The following is a 15,752-nucleotide window of genomic DNA, read 5'->3' on the forward strand; positions in this document are numbered from 1 at the left end:
TTAGCACCTCACTTTTGCTGAGCATGGCTTTGAACTCATCATCCTCCTGCCTCACCTCCCAGACTGCTGGCATTACAGGCATGCAATCTGCACCCTGCAACAGTGCTGAATTTCGGTGGCTTCTCCATTCATGGAACTTTTCCCTCTTCAGTTGTTCCGCTCACTCAACCATGTCCCTCTCTTCACATATCCATCTGGAAGTAGACTCATTCCAGATGATGACTCTACTCACAGAGTGTGCTTACAGAAGCTAAGATGGTTCATCACTAGGCAATACTATCCTGTAGGACCACCATCATACATAGGAATCATCATTGACTGACAAATTATCATGTGGCATCTGAGTGTACTAATAAGCTGTTGACACAAGGAAGAGGGTGAACATCTGCTTTGCCGTGGGAGGACCCAAGCAGCTCTGATGCTTAAAGGCAACAGAGGAGCAGCAGAGAATCCAGGAAATTAGTCTTCCACAGTATCAGTACCTGATTCCTGACAGGAAGGAACTTTCTCATCAGGGAGACACTTGGAGGTCAGCCACGGCTTTGAGGGAAATGCCAAGAAATGGAAGGTTTCTGGATCCTCATTCCAATCTGAACATCCATGGCTGCCAAACAAGGTGGACACTCACTCTCAGCAGATAACCTGAATGCACATGTGTTTACATCTCATTGGCATGGGATCACTGGGTTCCTGTAAGACATTAAAATGCAAAATAAAACCTCAAGCACAGCATGAATAACAAGTGTACATCTTGTCAATAAGCTCCAATTGTGGAGAATAAAAAGGCCTGGACTTTACATGTGGAATCAACACAATGCACAACAAAGGATAAAAGACGAACATAAGATACACTTGTCCATTTCAATAGATAGAGGGAAATTCTGACCCATCCTCCAACAATATAGGATCTCCAGAAAAGTTCACAAAGTGGAACAAGGCAGACACACAGGGAAAATGCTGCATAAGGTCATAGACTGCAACACAGATGAGGTATTGAGCTTGTCAATTTCATTGAGACAGAAAGTAGAATGGTGGCCAGTAGGAGCTGTAGGAGAAGTGGGAGTTAGTATTTCATGGAAGAAGAGCAACTGTTTATGGTGAAGAAAAAGTGCTGAAGATGGATGATGGAGGTGGTAGCACAAATTTACACTTATGCCCCACATGGTGGCATTAGGGCCAATGATGGAACAAAGCCCCACAGACATGAATTTAGCCACAATATGACCTAGCATAGTGAGACTGGAGCCATCTCAGTTGGTGTAAGAGCACTCTAGGATGGTTGTCCTATGATGAATCATCCTGGAACACATTTACAGGATATTACCTCCACTATTAAGTGACACATGAATTTAACTGACACCACTCCCCTCCACACATTACAATGGCTCAATGGTAAGCTTTCTATATACTGCACCACATTCTGTGGACAGAGAGAAAAATCATGGATTGAAACTCCAGCTGGAAAGCAGAAGGCTGAGTTGGGAGGTTTGGAAGCAGCTCCCCAGTTCCACTGGGTGCTGTGTCACATCCCATGCACTCCCATCTTCTCAGCAAGCACTATATTCCAGCTTGAATGGGAAATGTTTCCATATGCTTCTTTTTCTACATGTGAGATTTTCCATCTGGTACATGGGTCACAATAAAATATCCAGGTCAAGAGCAATATCTGTGCTCCCAAATATGCTATGTAAAATAGAGAGAGTGATTGGAATTGAGAGGCTATTTCGAGGTGATCCATAGACTCCCAGAAAGTATAGACAGACACTCTGTGAAGAGTGTGAGCATGCACAGAATTTTCTATGATTCTATGTCAAGGATGCCTAACTGCAGACTGTGTGTCCTCTGGACAGATTTCTGAATACAGTGGCATAGAGGAGAAATGATTTGCTATATTGAGTGTTTTCATATAAGCTGTTGAACTGATAACTAAGTGTATTTGGGTTCTTTTGTACATATGTTGCTCCCCCTAGGGACATCAGGCTAATTCTGCTCTCCCTCATCTTCGTCTCCTTCCTCTACTAACATACTGAACTCTGAAATGGGACTGCTCTGAGATAGGGTATCTAACATGTTTTGTGTAGAGAATGGAGACAGAAATTCATGTTTTGGAGAGAAGTGAAAGAGGGAGTCAGAGACCTTTTGATAGTTTGGCATGGTGGACGGAGTTTGGATCAGCAGCAGGAGAGACCAACTCCTCTAGAACCCTAGGACACATGCACAGACCAGTGTGGCAGTTACATGTGTTTTCCTTCAAACTGGTTGCCAGGTTGGAATGGGCGATGACATCAGACGCTTCCACCCTTCCTGATTGGAAGGGCCAGACTCTGTGGGTCACTGGCAGTCCAGTGGGCAACAGTTTGTCCTCAGGGCTGTTCTTCACCTGATTTCTCCCTCCTTGGCGAACAGAGAACAGACTCCTATTCAACCAAATTCTCGAACAGGCTTTGCCATAAAAAGAAACTAGTTTTCGTAGAAGGGAAGGAAGAGAACTGGAGAAGTTATGTTGTGGGATCACAAAATCTCCCAGTCTGAGCAACCGCCTTCCCAGCCGAGCAACTCATGCCACCTCATGCAGGTGGTGGTAGATGATGAGGTCTCAGGTCCATCAGGTGAGGGAGCTAAAGACAGAACCGAGTTGACATTATGAGTGGTAAGGAGGAAGGGGTAGAGAAGTCAGCAAAGGTGGAGCAGGGAGCCCAATTTGGAAGGAGAGAACAGGTCAGGGGACAAGAAGTCCACATGGATGGAAAATATGGAGGGAAAGGAACTAAGCTAGAAGATGAGATCCAAGGATAGTAAGGGGTTAGAAGGTATGAAAAAGGGTCACTCCACCCTGGGAGAAAGTTGTCCATAATGGACTAGAGCTTTGAGGAAAAGGGAGATGGGACGATGCTGAGGAGAATCAGGGACAGATGGTTATCAGCAAAGGAGAAACATGGTACAATAGCTAAGAAGGCAGCAAGAGCTTAAGGTCTCACATGTGAGTGAGGTACTAGAATGGGATGATAAAAGTCTGAATACCAAATACAGGAGCTTTACTCAGCTTTCTTTACTCAGCCCGGTGGGTAGAACACTGCCACTCATGTCGGGTCTCAAGGAAGAGAGAGTGGACCTCCGAATCACAGGATGATGCAGATGATAATCATCCAGGGGTTACTGATTCAGTACCCAGGGCAGAATTTGGCCTTATGACTGAGACCACTGGCAAAAAGAGAAAGAGGGAATCCTCCTCTGAGTCTGTCGAGGAGCTGCAGGAGCTGGACAGTGAGCCAAATCATGCCTGGGATGTTGATTCACTGTATGGCCTTAAAATGAAATTCAAAAGACTGCGAATAAACTTGGTGCAACCTGAACACCATGAAGTTTTTAAGAAGCTACTAGGTAGGGAGACACTCCAGGTGTGACCTCCAATCCTCTCTCCACACAAAGATGAACCTTATAGCCACTGCCCTTTTCCAAAGTGCCAGGCTACCTCTGAGCTCCCCATGTCTGGAGGACTCAGGACCCATCTCCCCTCATGACTCTTAGATTCTGGATGCTTACAGTACACTTCAACAGGATCCCTGCTTGGGGTCACAGAGCTTGATTCCAACAGTCCTCTCTGACTGCAGACACTCTGGCTCTAATACATGTCCTACATTCTGAGGGGTGGGTAATGGGGCCATGTTCATGCTGATGTGACTGTCAAATGAGAAAATGACATAGAAACTCTCTGATTCTGAGGTGGGCATTCCTGGGTGACGATGGGCCCTCATAGTTTACACAAAGTTCTTGATCATACAGGTATCTAGCTCTTATCCAAACCCTCACTCCGTTGCTTTTCTGGGGACTCTCAGGAGTAAGCAACTTGTATGTTATTGTCCTCTTCTTATGCACCTCTGCTGGGCTCCAAACCCGCACCTTCTCCAAGGGAGTTCTTGTTCTCCTCTCTGCTCTCTCTCTCTCCCATTGCAGCCCCTCTGGGTCCCAAACTAACACCAGTGTTCTGTTCACAGAGGATCCTGTTGTCAAAAGATTCCTGGCCTGGGACAAGAACCTGAGGGTGTCTGACAAGGTGAGGTTGCTCTCCCCTGGGCAGGGGTCCTGCTCCAGCACAGCCTGGATGGGGAGGGCTTTCTAATGCCATGGTCCTTCTTTCTGCCTCCACATAGAGCACCAAGATGTGCCAGGTCTTGGCCCCTTTGTGACTTGTAAACATCTCTCTCAGGTCTAGCATCTTATTGCAGAGAGGACAGGTGGACATTGCTTCTGCTTTGGGTGCTCTGGGCTCCAAGTCCAAGAACGCCATCTGGCCTGGCTATACCCTCTTCTTGTTGTCACTTGATGTTTTGGGATATTCTCCTCTTTGCTCTCCCTGGGAACCACTGTTCTCCAGCTTATGAAAGACCCTCCTCACCCAGCTGACCTGTATGCCCTCCCTCCAAAGGTCTCCTCAGTGCTGACCCTCCAGTGCACATCTACGTCTCCTCTCCCCTTGACTGTTCCCATTGAACTTGATCCCTCATATCCTCCCCCCAAACAGCAGGTCTCCTAACGTGGCTACCTTCTCTTAGTGACACTCTCTACCCCACACTCCCAGTCCTCTTCCCCTCTTTTATCCTCTTCCAGGATGTGACCTCTCTCTATTTTCCTCTCTCTCCACCAGTACCTCCTGTCTATGGTGATAGCTTATTTTAGCCGGGCTGGCTTCTTCTCCTGGCAGTACCAACGAATCCACTTCTTTCTGGCCATGTGAGTATTTGGCCTCCTTCATCAATATGAATTCACAATCTGGGTGATCAGGAGGGGAGAGGGCACTAACCTGTACTCTGCCTTTTAACCTCTTTGTCCTGTTTGCTCTTGGTAAAAGATATTAAAACATTAATGTATAGGTTTTCTTTCACACTTCTCTTGTCAAAGTCAAGACAAAATCTCCCATAAGGCCAGTATTAAAAAATTAAGGAACACCAAAGAAAACATAAAGCCCACCTGAGAGGAGTGGAGGAAAGCATGGACACTTGCTGTCCCTGGCAGAGGGACTGCATATGCATCCACACCTAACTGCTCTATTTCTTCCTGCATCTACCCAACATTGTTTTTACTTCTGCCTCTGGGTTTCCAGGACAGATGCCCATTCCCATCCAAGTAGGTCCAGCGTAAGGTGCTTCCTTCTGCTCCTTCATACAGATGTCTTCTCTCATCTGTGGCTTTCTACACAGTCACTGAAAATCCTTCCAACATGGGTACAATCACCCCTTATGCCTCCATCTCAAGTGTTGTCTCTTTGCTTTATTGACAAAGGCTGGGGTACTTCTGAAGGTGACTGGGAAGGCCAATGGATGGTCCCCCACAATGCTGAATAGGGCTAGTGCATTCCTCTGATGATTGTCCACCTGGCTTGTTTTCTGGGAAGCTGACTCCAAGGGAGCTTGTGTCCCTGAGGAGCAACCTAATTTCTTTCCCCAGATACCTGGCCAATGACATGGAGGAGGACAACCAGGCTCCTAAACAAGACATCTTTTACTTCCTCTATGGGAAGAGCTATGCCCTGCGTCCCTTGTTCCACAAACTGCGCTATCAATTCATCTGCTCCATGGGCTGGAACACTCGGGTTTCCTTGGAGGAGTGTGAGGAGGTGGGTGGTGCTGTGTGTCTTGTGGAGGGCGAGGGAGGGGCTGATTGGAGACTCAGGAAGGTGGGTGGTTGCAGGTAGGATGTGGTGAGAAAAAAGCCCTGGAGGCTGCATGGAGGGAAGGACTTCCTTGACAGTCTTCTGGTTGTTTTTTTTTTTTTTTTGGTGATTTTTTGTTAGTGAACCAAATGCGTATCTCAATGTACTCTATGCAATCTAATAAAAAGTTGTTGGAAATTTACCAGGTACACATAAGTCATTCAAGTAATAAAAGAAAGTTCCATTTCAAGAAAATGAAGTTTCAGTTGCTAACTTGAGGAAAAGTACATTAAAAACATAAAGCCAAGTTCAGTTTCTATGCTATAATGGAATTACATTTAATAAAGCAGATTTAAGTCATTCTCTTCAGATACATATATTTGGTCTTTTGTATTTATGTATAAATCTACCAATTGCAAGCTATGGTTTATTTTAAAGGAAGTAGATAAATGAAATGAAAGGAACCTTTGTACTGTACTAAAATTATTTACAACACAGAACATGTTATGGGAAAATTATTTTTCATTCAGAGAATATTTGCACAGTTAAATTCTACATTAGACCTAACTAGAATTACAGTTAAATTATTTGTCTAGAGCACTCAGATATTAGTTATAAATAAAAATTATATCAAAACTATTCATCTGGCAAGGGTATAATTATGTACAAACTTCAATAGGGTTTCAATGATTACAGATATCTTTAACCTTGTTTTTTGATGTACCCAAGCACAAACATCACTAACACTAAACCATTATTCTACTCAAATCAGAGACAGGGATAAAGTTTGACTCTTGATAAAATCAACTCCTCAAACTTGATTAGATGGGATACAAAAGGATTGTATGTGTCAAAGCATCTTACAACACTTTCCACACAGCTAGCATAATGTAGTTATCTGATGTAAAATAGGAGAATACACTCCATTTCTATTTAAAAGAAAGCTGAAACTACAATGTCCCACACCTTATATAACATGGATGTCAGTAATAGGTGAAATAATGTTGTGATACACACATATAGCTACTTCGTTTGTCACCAGGCAAAATAAATCTAATAATTACACCTTGATATGTCACCTCCTTTGTAGTCAACAGAACTTAGTTAACAGAATGAAGCGTCTCAACATTTTACTTGTAAGGTATTTGTAGACTGTTGAATCATGGTGACTAGAAAGTCCACATCAAAGTGAGGTAATTTAAGGAATGGGGAAATAAATTCAACATAACTTCCAAACCTCAATATCCTGTCAAGTCATCAGCTTTTGTGGGGCTCTTTCTCTTTCCAGATTCAAGCTTATGATCCGCAGCTCTGGGTGTGGGGCCGAGATCGCACCCTCCTTCCCTAGAAGTCCTGGAACCATGGAGGCCTGAGGGGAGGGACCAAGTTCTGTGTCCCTGGCCTGACGACAGGGTCATCTACTGTCCGTTTAGGATGTCCAAGGACCTAACTACTTCATCCACTCCTGTCTGCCTCCCACCCACAGCCACCCTGTGTGGATGGTGAGACAGCCTGAATCTCCCAGTCAGCCTCACAGCCTCAAAACCACAACCACACAGGTGACCTCCCAGAGATGTGCTGGTGCTCCAAGGCTGCTCAGCCAGACCTGAGAGAGAACAGTTTGTCACACAGGAAGTGCTAGAAATCCTTCACCCAGAGCAACTGGGCCCAGTGTCAGCAGTGACGAAAGGCTGCTGTCTATCTAAAGTGAATATCCTGGAGCCACGCATCTCTCTCTCCCCCTGGAAACTGTCTTTTGACCCTCTCCTTTTAATTCATCTGGGGCCAGGCATCCCTGAAGGATACCAAGCATGGAGATGACTTATTTATAGAATTGTCGCTTTTAGTAGATAAAAATAAATGTTATTTATATTGAAGTATATTTATGTTAAATAGTTTAGAGATATATTTTGTTTGGATAATTGCTCTTCCTTGTTAGTTTTTTGATGAGGGTTACAATAAGTTTTGGTACATAAATAGTTCTCTTAAGTTTTTAATGTTTTACATATTTTGCTGTTGCTTTTATACCTCAGTGGTAGTACCACATAGTCTTATAAATACAAAATTTTCATTTGATGTTCAATCATTAAAGTGAATATGGAGTGGCTGTTATCTAACTTGCCTTGCCATGTTTTTCTGTCATTGTAAAGTATGTATTGTAAGAGAGCACAGGTGCTGTGTGCTTTTGAGGAGCACAGCACGGCACATTTGTGTGGGAAGTGAATAAAGTTGAAAATCTTCTTACCTTAATGATGCATATGATCATATCCTTTTGGGTTGTCTGCTGTCAAATCATGGTGTTCTTTAACAGTTTGTTGTTACTTGACCAAATTTCTTACCTGTGGAGGGAAATACTTCAATTATTTTTCATGTAGGAAAAAACAGAAGGTTGTAGAACTGAAACAAGAGACCGGCAGCAGGAAACAAAGGGAGGATATTGAGAGACATAACATAGGAAGAGTCAAAGAAAATTCAGGGCAGCTTGTAACAACCATAAATCCAAAATCCAGGAGAGGTGTCTCAACAGGAGATGCCTTCCTGGTGATGGTCCAAGGATGGGGACACACACGGAATGGCAGACTTTGCTACCTGAGTCACAATGGCAGTCTTTTCCACAACTCTGTTTCTACTTTGACAAAACAGAAGAAAAATCCAATGGGTCTTCTTGAAATAGAAACTCATGGAGGGACATGAAGGTACTAGAGCAGGTTGAGAGGAGGATGAGATGAGAGGAAGAGCTGAAGCTGGTAAACAGACAGGCACATAGGGGAAAGAGCTAATAGTGTGGGCACTGAGTGACTGCAGGCAAGCATCTTGGGAGAAGGGAGCAGCAGTGAATAGGGGGCACTAGTGGAATGGAGCAGTTGAATTAAATTATCAGCCAGAAGTAAGACAAAGCTAAAAGAGGTGGAACAGAGCCAGTGATGAGATGCGATATGCGGTTAGAGAGGCAAGTGGAGAGGAGGTGAAGGTGCTGCAAAGGACCAGCATGGAATGAGCTTAAGGTTGGGTGGAAGGCTTAGAAGAGGGATGGTGGTTGGGTGAGTGGAGCAACTGAAGAGGTAAAAGTTTCATGAAGACAGAAGTCATTTAGGAGCAGTCATTAATACGGGCACTGTGCAACGCAATTCTGATGCTGATCAACTGCATGGAGGCCACAGGCTACAGGTTGAGGCCACGGGTCCCCTCTGCACTGCCCTATTTTCAGACGTCAGCTGTAAGCTCTGGGTTTCCCAGGGCGCTCCCCCTTCTCACCAGCAGCTGCACTTTCAGAGACTCCCATACTCCTACTGTATAATTCTCTATAACTTCTCAATGAGGTTGGGAGAGCATAAATCCAAAAATGACTGTTTGGTCATGTTAGAAAGCAAACGGATTGGGACCGCTAAAAGATGAGGCACATGGCTGCAGCAAAGGAAATCTGTCAAGTCCTCACGACCCAACATCTTCAGAGCACATGGATGTACAGGACCAACCAGGGAAGCTCACCTTGGTGTCAGCGTTTTGAATTTCACTGGAATTTTACTAAGCATTTGGAAGGAGTGGGATGAGTAGAGCAATACAGCAGGCTCGGGTCTGCCCTCTGCATCCTTACTACAGAGTGTGGGAGACAGGTGTGTGTCCAGGAAAGAAGATAAGGGAAGGGGGTGTGGACAGGTACGGGACTCATGACATCAACTACATAGCATGAGGGTGGCACCAGGCAGCCTCAGGTCTCCAACTCATTCTGTCTTCCTGATCACTGTGCAGGAGACCCCTTTGGAACTCCCTAACCAGAAAAGCCCTCTTGAGGGTAGGCCTATCCTGGGTAATGCTGGGTAAACTATATGGCATGTTAGCCATTAGGAATTTAGATTCCTGAGACAGAGGCCAACTCAGAGACAGTCCAACTCCCTGGACTGATAAGGAGTGTACAATCCACAGAACAAGGGGGAAATGGGGTCAGTGTCCCTGAGTGAAAGGACAGAGTATCTAAGGAGACATGCAACTAGATGTCACAGTTCAGAGAATCAGAGAAGGTTTCAGAAGGGAAGGGGCATAGCATAACTCCCACCAGCATGGTCAAAGGCTGGGGTGACTCTGTGCTATTGACTTCCACCCAGAGCACATAGGCAGCAGAAGAGTTTTGAGCAGGGGCCCAATAAAAGGGATTTCCTGGCTGTGATGAGTCAGGTGGAGTGAGACATTCCCTGGAGGCCAGCAGAAAATCTCTTGGCATTGGGTTCCGTCCTATGCCAAGCCAGGTTCTGTATTACAAAGGGAACTTCAGAGTCTCCGGGTTAGTAAAGGAGAAGAAATTAGATGTCACACCTCAGGGAAGGGAGGGCAGCCTCTCAATCAGAAAATAGTGAGGGGTGGTCTACAGATGCCAAATTTTTTAAAAATATTTTTTAGTTGTAATGGAATTTTATTTTATTTATTTTTATTTGGTGCTGAGAATCGAACCCAGTGCCTCACACATGCTAGGTGAGCGCTCCCCCACTGAGCCGCAACCCCATCCCATACAGACGCCAAATTTTACCAACGTTCATAATCTGAGGCCTAGTCATGTGAACCCCTCCCTGATGGAGAAGGAAACTGTCAGAGTGGAATTGGGGACTCACTTGTGAACAGAGATTCAAGGGAAGTGGAGGTTTGCACAGAGGCCTTTGCTCCCATGGTCTGAGCCCTGAGTTTCCCTCCCAACCCATGGAAACCAGAGCAGTGCAAAGCCCCACCCTGTGCATCTCATTTTGCATAGGGCTGTGCCAAATGTCTTGAAGGTTTTGGCTAATGAACAGTGGGATGCAGCTGCTGGGTGTTCTGCAATGTGTATTCAGAATGACAAGGATCTGACTCTGATTTCTTGCCTAAATGCTGGGCATCTGTCTAGTCAGATGATAGGTGATCGAGTGCCCAAGAATGCACACACCTAGGAAAAGCTCACACCTAGGCTGTGCTTAGAATCCTGTGGGGTCAGCCCCTCTTCCTTTGTCCTGTTATAGCTTCAGGAGCCCTCCTCACTGAAATGTGGAAACACAGCATCTTGCTGAGCTGGGCAGGATGTCTAGGGTGGGCCTGGGACCTGGGTTTCTTACACTCCAGGGTAAGGCTGAGTCTGTCAGTCTCGGGAACTGGCAACCACCCCCACAGCCTCCATGCTTGGTCTGTGTCCATCTGTCCTCTTAGGATGCCATCAGGTCATCTTCCATCTTCCAGGATCCCTCCCTGCCCTACCAAGCCCCTCTCCACAGCATGAGCCTAAACCCCGGGTTCAGCCAGGCTGACTTTTTGCAGCAGAGAAACATGCTTGTTTCTGCCACCCATGCCAGTGGGCCATGACGGGTCACTGCTGAATTCTCTGCTCTCTGTGTTTCACATGTGACAGCGATTCCTGTACTTTTTGTTTCTTTTCTTTCCTTTCATTTTGTTTCATTTTTTGTTTGTTATTTTGTTTTTTATTTTGTACTGAGGATTGTACCCAGAGGTGCTCTACCACTGAGCTACTTCCCCAGCATTTTTATTTTTAATTTTGAAACAGGGTCTGGTAAGTTGCCCAGGCTGGCTTTGAACTTCTGATCCTCCCTCCTCAGCTTCCCAAGCAGGTGGGATGACAGGAGTGTGCCACCACACCAGCTCAGATCAGTCCTCACAAGTATCTATGTCCTCAGATGACAGTCTTCTGCAGACTGGAATTTCTTTTGCCTTCGCCAAACCCACCTGTGACAGGGATCTGACCCTGCTCTGGGCAGTTCTAGGACCCTCAGAGGTGCAGTCTTCATTCCTCTGAGTGTGGCACTTCAGGGTGGCAACCATGGTCACTAGATCAAACTGGCTCCCCGTCTTAGGAGCAGCACAGCTCTACTGCATCCAGCTCCAGGCCTCCTCTGTGCCTGTTTCCTCAGTAGGTCTCATGGAGTGAAGTTTACTGGGATACAGTTGACACAGGGAGGCTTTCTTCATTATCGTAATATCTGAGTCTGAGGGAGTGTGTCTGGCACAGTCATCACTGGTCACAGCAGGAGCAGCCAGGCCACTGCTTGCTCACTGGTCCTGCAGGAATCTCCCCCTTTGCGTGTCGTGGATAGTGACTTTCATCTCACTCAGCTTCTTTGTATCTGCTAAGGGAAGGATTGACTAAATTTCCTAAGTCAGGAGCAGGGTGCTGTCCCCTGGTGGCAGACGCCTTCCATGTCCTAGTCTTCCTGTTTGGGCATTTGAGCACCATCCCATGCATCAGAGTAAGACCCCTCCTGGCTTTCCTGACCACTCTCTCCCTCATTTGGGCTCCACATTGGCTATGTCCTGGTTTCTTCAGTTCTGTCCATGTCCACACTCTGGGGGAGTGTCACTGTCATAGCAGCTGTAATGGGTGATCACATGTCTAGTCCTACAGTTCTGTGGGACAGGTGTCTCTCTGGACTGAGGCTGAGGTGTAGATGGGCTGCACTCTTCCTGCAGCTTCTGCAGAGAATTTCTCTCCTTCCTTCTCCTGCTTTTGGGGGACCTGCACTCTTTGGCTTTGGGCCCTTCCTCTTTCCTCCAAGACAGCAATCAGCTCAAGTCTTTCACTCTACCCTCTGGACAATGCAGAATAATCTCCCCATCTCAACATCTGCAATTGCCCATGCAGAATCTCTTTCCCATATGAGGCCCTATGTTCACAGGACCCTGGGACATTTGGGACCTATTTCAGGGGCCTATCCCATCATGAGGCTATCATGGCTCTTCCCCAATACCCATTTAATTAGCCCAGCAGCCTTGTCAGTGTCCCTGGTTAGCTATGGACAGGTCTCAGTTCTGCTGACCATATCAGTTCTGATGAACCTAGAAGAAACAGAGTCCTTAGATGTTAGTGTCCAGGAGTGCACATTAACCTGACACATAGGCTCATCCACAGCCCTCTGACCATGTCCTGTGGCTGTTTTGAGTTCTCAGCCTCACACCAGATGTTGTAAGCTCACAACTGGCTTTGGGGTGTGCTGGTCCCAGGCAGGAGAGGACATTGTTTGCATGCTGTCGGGGTCTTAAGCCCCCTTCTCAACCAGCGACAAGGGAAGGGGACACTCCCCAACAAGGTCAGACTGGGATAGGTAGGGCCGACTGACCACCCGCTCCCAGCCCTCCGAGCGAAGGACAATCAGACACGTCAGGGAGAACTGTCACAGCAGGAACTCGTTTATTGAGGAAATTGCACAGCTTTTATGTAGGGTGGGGGCTAGGCGGGAGCCAATCAGCTTAAAAGTCAGCGAGGCAGGGGGGTTCACACAGGCGAGAGTCCCATTGGACTATATGGCAAGCATGAGCTGATCACGTTCGCGGAACTGTTGTTAACCAATCCCTGACGGTGGTCTGATTCATCGTCATTAACTATTGAAACTGCCTTTGAGGCCCAGATCTTGCTCACTCGCCAGGGAGTAACGAGTCAGCCTGAGTTAGTTAACGTGTCATTAGTCCCAACAGCATGCCCTGAGCTGGGGCTGGAGATGGGTCCCATCTACCTCCTGATCCCCTGTCCTATCTCCCCAGAAGCCATCCTGTCTTTCTTGAACAATAAGCTGGGTGACACACTGTGTGTGCTGGGCCTCATGCTGTCTCACCTATGCCCCTTGAGCCCAAAGATTCACTTTCCCAGGTTCCTACCAGGGCACAGTGAGACAGTAGAGGTCTGGTGCTTATATATGATGGATACTATCAACTCTCTCCATTTGGAAAAATCTTATTTTTACTTACTAATGTAAGTTTAATAAAAATGACGTGATGAAAACAAAATCAAAAGCAGAGAAAAAAATCTAAGATCTAAAAAATGACACTGTAAAGAAATAGCCTTTAAATTTCAAATTATCCCCTGTTAGAATTAGTTCCCTAGTCTCAGTGTAAAAATATTCGGCAATCTGTTGCCTCATTTTTCGCTCAAAAATGAGTTTTATACAGTAATTGATCATAATATTCTATCTCTCTCTCTCTGTGAGAGACAGAGAAATGGTGAAGATCTATGAAAACATCCCATATAACTGGTCCTGCAAGAAAAAACAGGAACCAATACCCGCACACTGCCTCCTGGAAAGCCGGGACCCTAACGAGAACATGTCCTAACACCGTCCATTCTAACACCATCTGAAGCACCTGGGCTTGAAATACCCACAGTTAGTACTGCTACAGATGCTGCATTAATAAAATACACAGACTCTGGCGGTGGGCTCCTCCACAGGGCCAGATTCTTCAGCTTCTTGGAGCAGGCCCCCCAGTGAGAGCCTTTCTGCAAAGAACCAGCTCCAAGTCCCTGAGCCAGCGCACGGCGAGCTCCGGGGCCCACAGGTTGCTTCAGAGACCAGGACAGGGCAGCCAGGGACTTCCCCAAGCAGCCCGGTTGCCTCCGACGAGAAGCGCCTTTCTAGGCTAGCTTCTCGGAGCAGACCGCCCAGTGAGAACCTTTCTACACAGAGCCAGTCACAAGTCCCCAAGCCAGCAGAGAACTCCTACCCTCAAGCAGCCTCTGGGACCAGGGCAGGGCAGCCAGAGACCTCTCCAGGCGGACCTGCCCCCTCCGGCCGCAGGCTTTTTCCACGAGGCAATCCAAGATGGCGGACTAGAGGGTGACTGCATCTCCAGTCGCTCCAGAACCCAGGATTCAAGAAGGGGAGGCATTGAGAGACTCGGACTAAAACAGAGCCTCGGGGTGAGTCTCCCCCACCCGGTGAAGCTCGGCCCAGGCAACAGGCCTGGTTTCGGGCGGGTTATTAGAGTAGGGCAGGGCAGCTAGAGTCTTCTCCAGGCAGCCATGGGAACTCCGGTGGTGGGCTCCTCCCAGATGGCCAGCTTCTCAGAGCAGGGCCCCCAGTGAGAGCCTTTCCACACAAAGCCAGCTCCAAGCCCTGGAACCAGTAGCAGGCTTGGGGCAGCTTTCTTCGGAAGTACTGCATTATCAAGTTACTCCAAGACTTCAGGCTACTGAAGGCTGGGAGGTGATACACTGGAAATCTACAGGGACACTATAAGCCAATAGAGGAAATCTGCAATATCTCAGAGTACCACTGACATCTGACCAATATGAGAAAACAAGGGAATAAAATGTCCCAAACAAACCTAGATACTATATCAATAAAACCCAACAACAGCACAGCAGAAGAAATGTCAGAAAGGGAGTTCAGAATGTACATAATTAAAACAATCAGGGAAGCAAAGGAGGAGGTGAAAGAGCAAATGCAGGCATTGAAGGAGGAGATGAAAGAGCAAATGCAGGCATTAAATGATCCCACCAATCAACAGTTAAAAGAGCAAATATGGGAAGCAAGAGATCATTTCAATGAAGAGTTAGAGATACTGAAAAAAAAAAAAACAAACAAAAAACCTTGAAATGAAGGAAACAATAAACCAAGTTAAAAACTCCATAGAAAGCATAACCAATAGGATAGAACACCTGGTAGACAGAACCTCAGATACTGAAGAAAAAATATTTAATCTTGAAAACAAAGTTGACCAAACAGAAAAGATGGTAAGAAATCATGAACAGAATCTACAAGAATTATGGGATATCATGAAAAGGCCAAATTTAAGAACTTTTGGCATTGAGGAAGGTTTAGAGAAACAAACCAAAGGAATGAACAATCTCTTCAATGAAATAATATCAGAAAATTTCCCAAATCTGAAGAATGAAATGGAAAACCAAGTACAAGAGGCTTATAGGACTCCAAATACACAAAATTACAACAGACCCACACCAAGGCACATTATTATGAAAATACCTAACATACAAAATAAAGACAGAATTTTAAAGGCCGCGAGAGAAAAGAATCAGATTACATTCAGGGGGAAACCAATAAGAATATCAGCAGATTTTTCAATCCAGACCCTAAAAGCTAGAAGGGCCTGGAACAACATTTTTCAAGCCCTGAAAGAAAACGAATGCCAACCAAGCAAAACTTACTTTCAGATTTGACGATGAGATAAGATCCTTCCATGATAAACAAAAGCTAAAGGAATTTACAAAAAGAAAGCCGGCATTACAGAACATTCTCAGCAAAATATTCCATGAGGAAGAGATGAAAAACAACAATGCAAATCAGCAACGGGAGGAACTAGCCTAAAGGAATAGCCACATAAAGGAGAAAACAAATCATGT

The 15,752-nt window shown here is 45.9% G+C and overlaps 1 protein-coding gene and 1 pseudogene across 2 annotated transcripts in view; one reads left to right on the forward strand and one right to left on the reverse strand.

Annotated features, from left to right (window-relative positions):
* Positions 1-15,752, reverse strand: part of LOC306649989 (guanine nucleotide-binding protein subunit alpha-12-like) — a 350,618-nt pseudogene that overhangs the window by 93,102 nt on the left and 241,764 nt on the right. The gene's annotated exons all lie outside the window — the stretch shown is intronic.
* LOC306649991 (speedy protein E4A-like) lies at positions 4,485-7,532 on the forward strand. The gene is made up of 3 exons (XM_079121574.1): positions 4,485-4,731; positions 5,446-5,614; positions 6,939-7,532. The coding sequence occupies exons 1-3, from the start codon at positions 4,658-4,660 to the stop codon at positions 6,996-6,998; spliced, it is 303 nt and encodes a 100-aa protein (XP_078977700.1). The 5' UTR covers positions 4,485-4,657; the 3' UTR covers positions 6,999-7,532.

The sequence above is a fragment of the Sciurus vulgaris genome (assembly GCF_902686455.1).
Source record: "Sciurus vulgaris genome assembly, chromosome: 18".
NCBI lineage: Eukaryota > Metazoa > Chordata > Mammalia > Rodentia > Sciuridae > Sciurus > Sciurus vulgaris.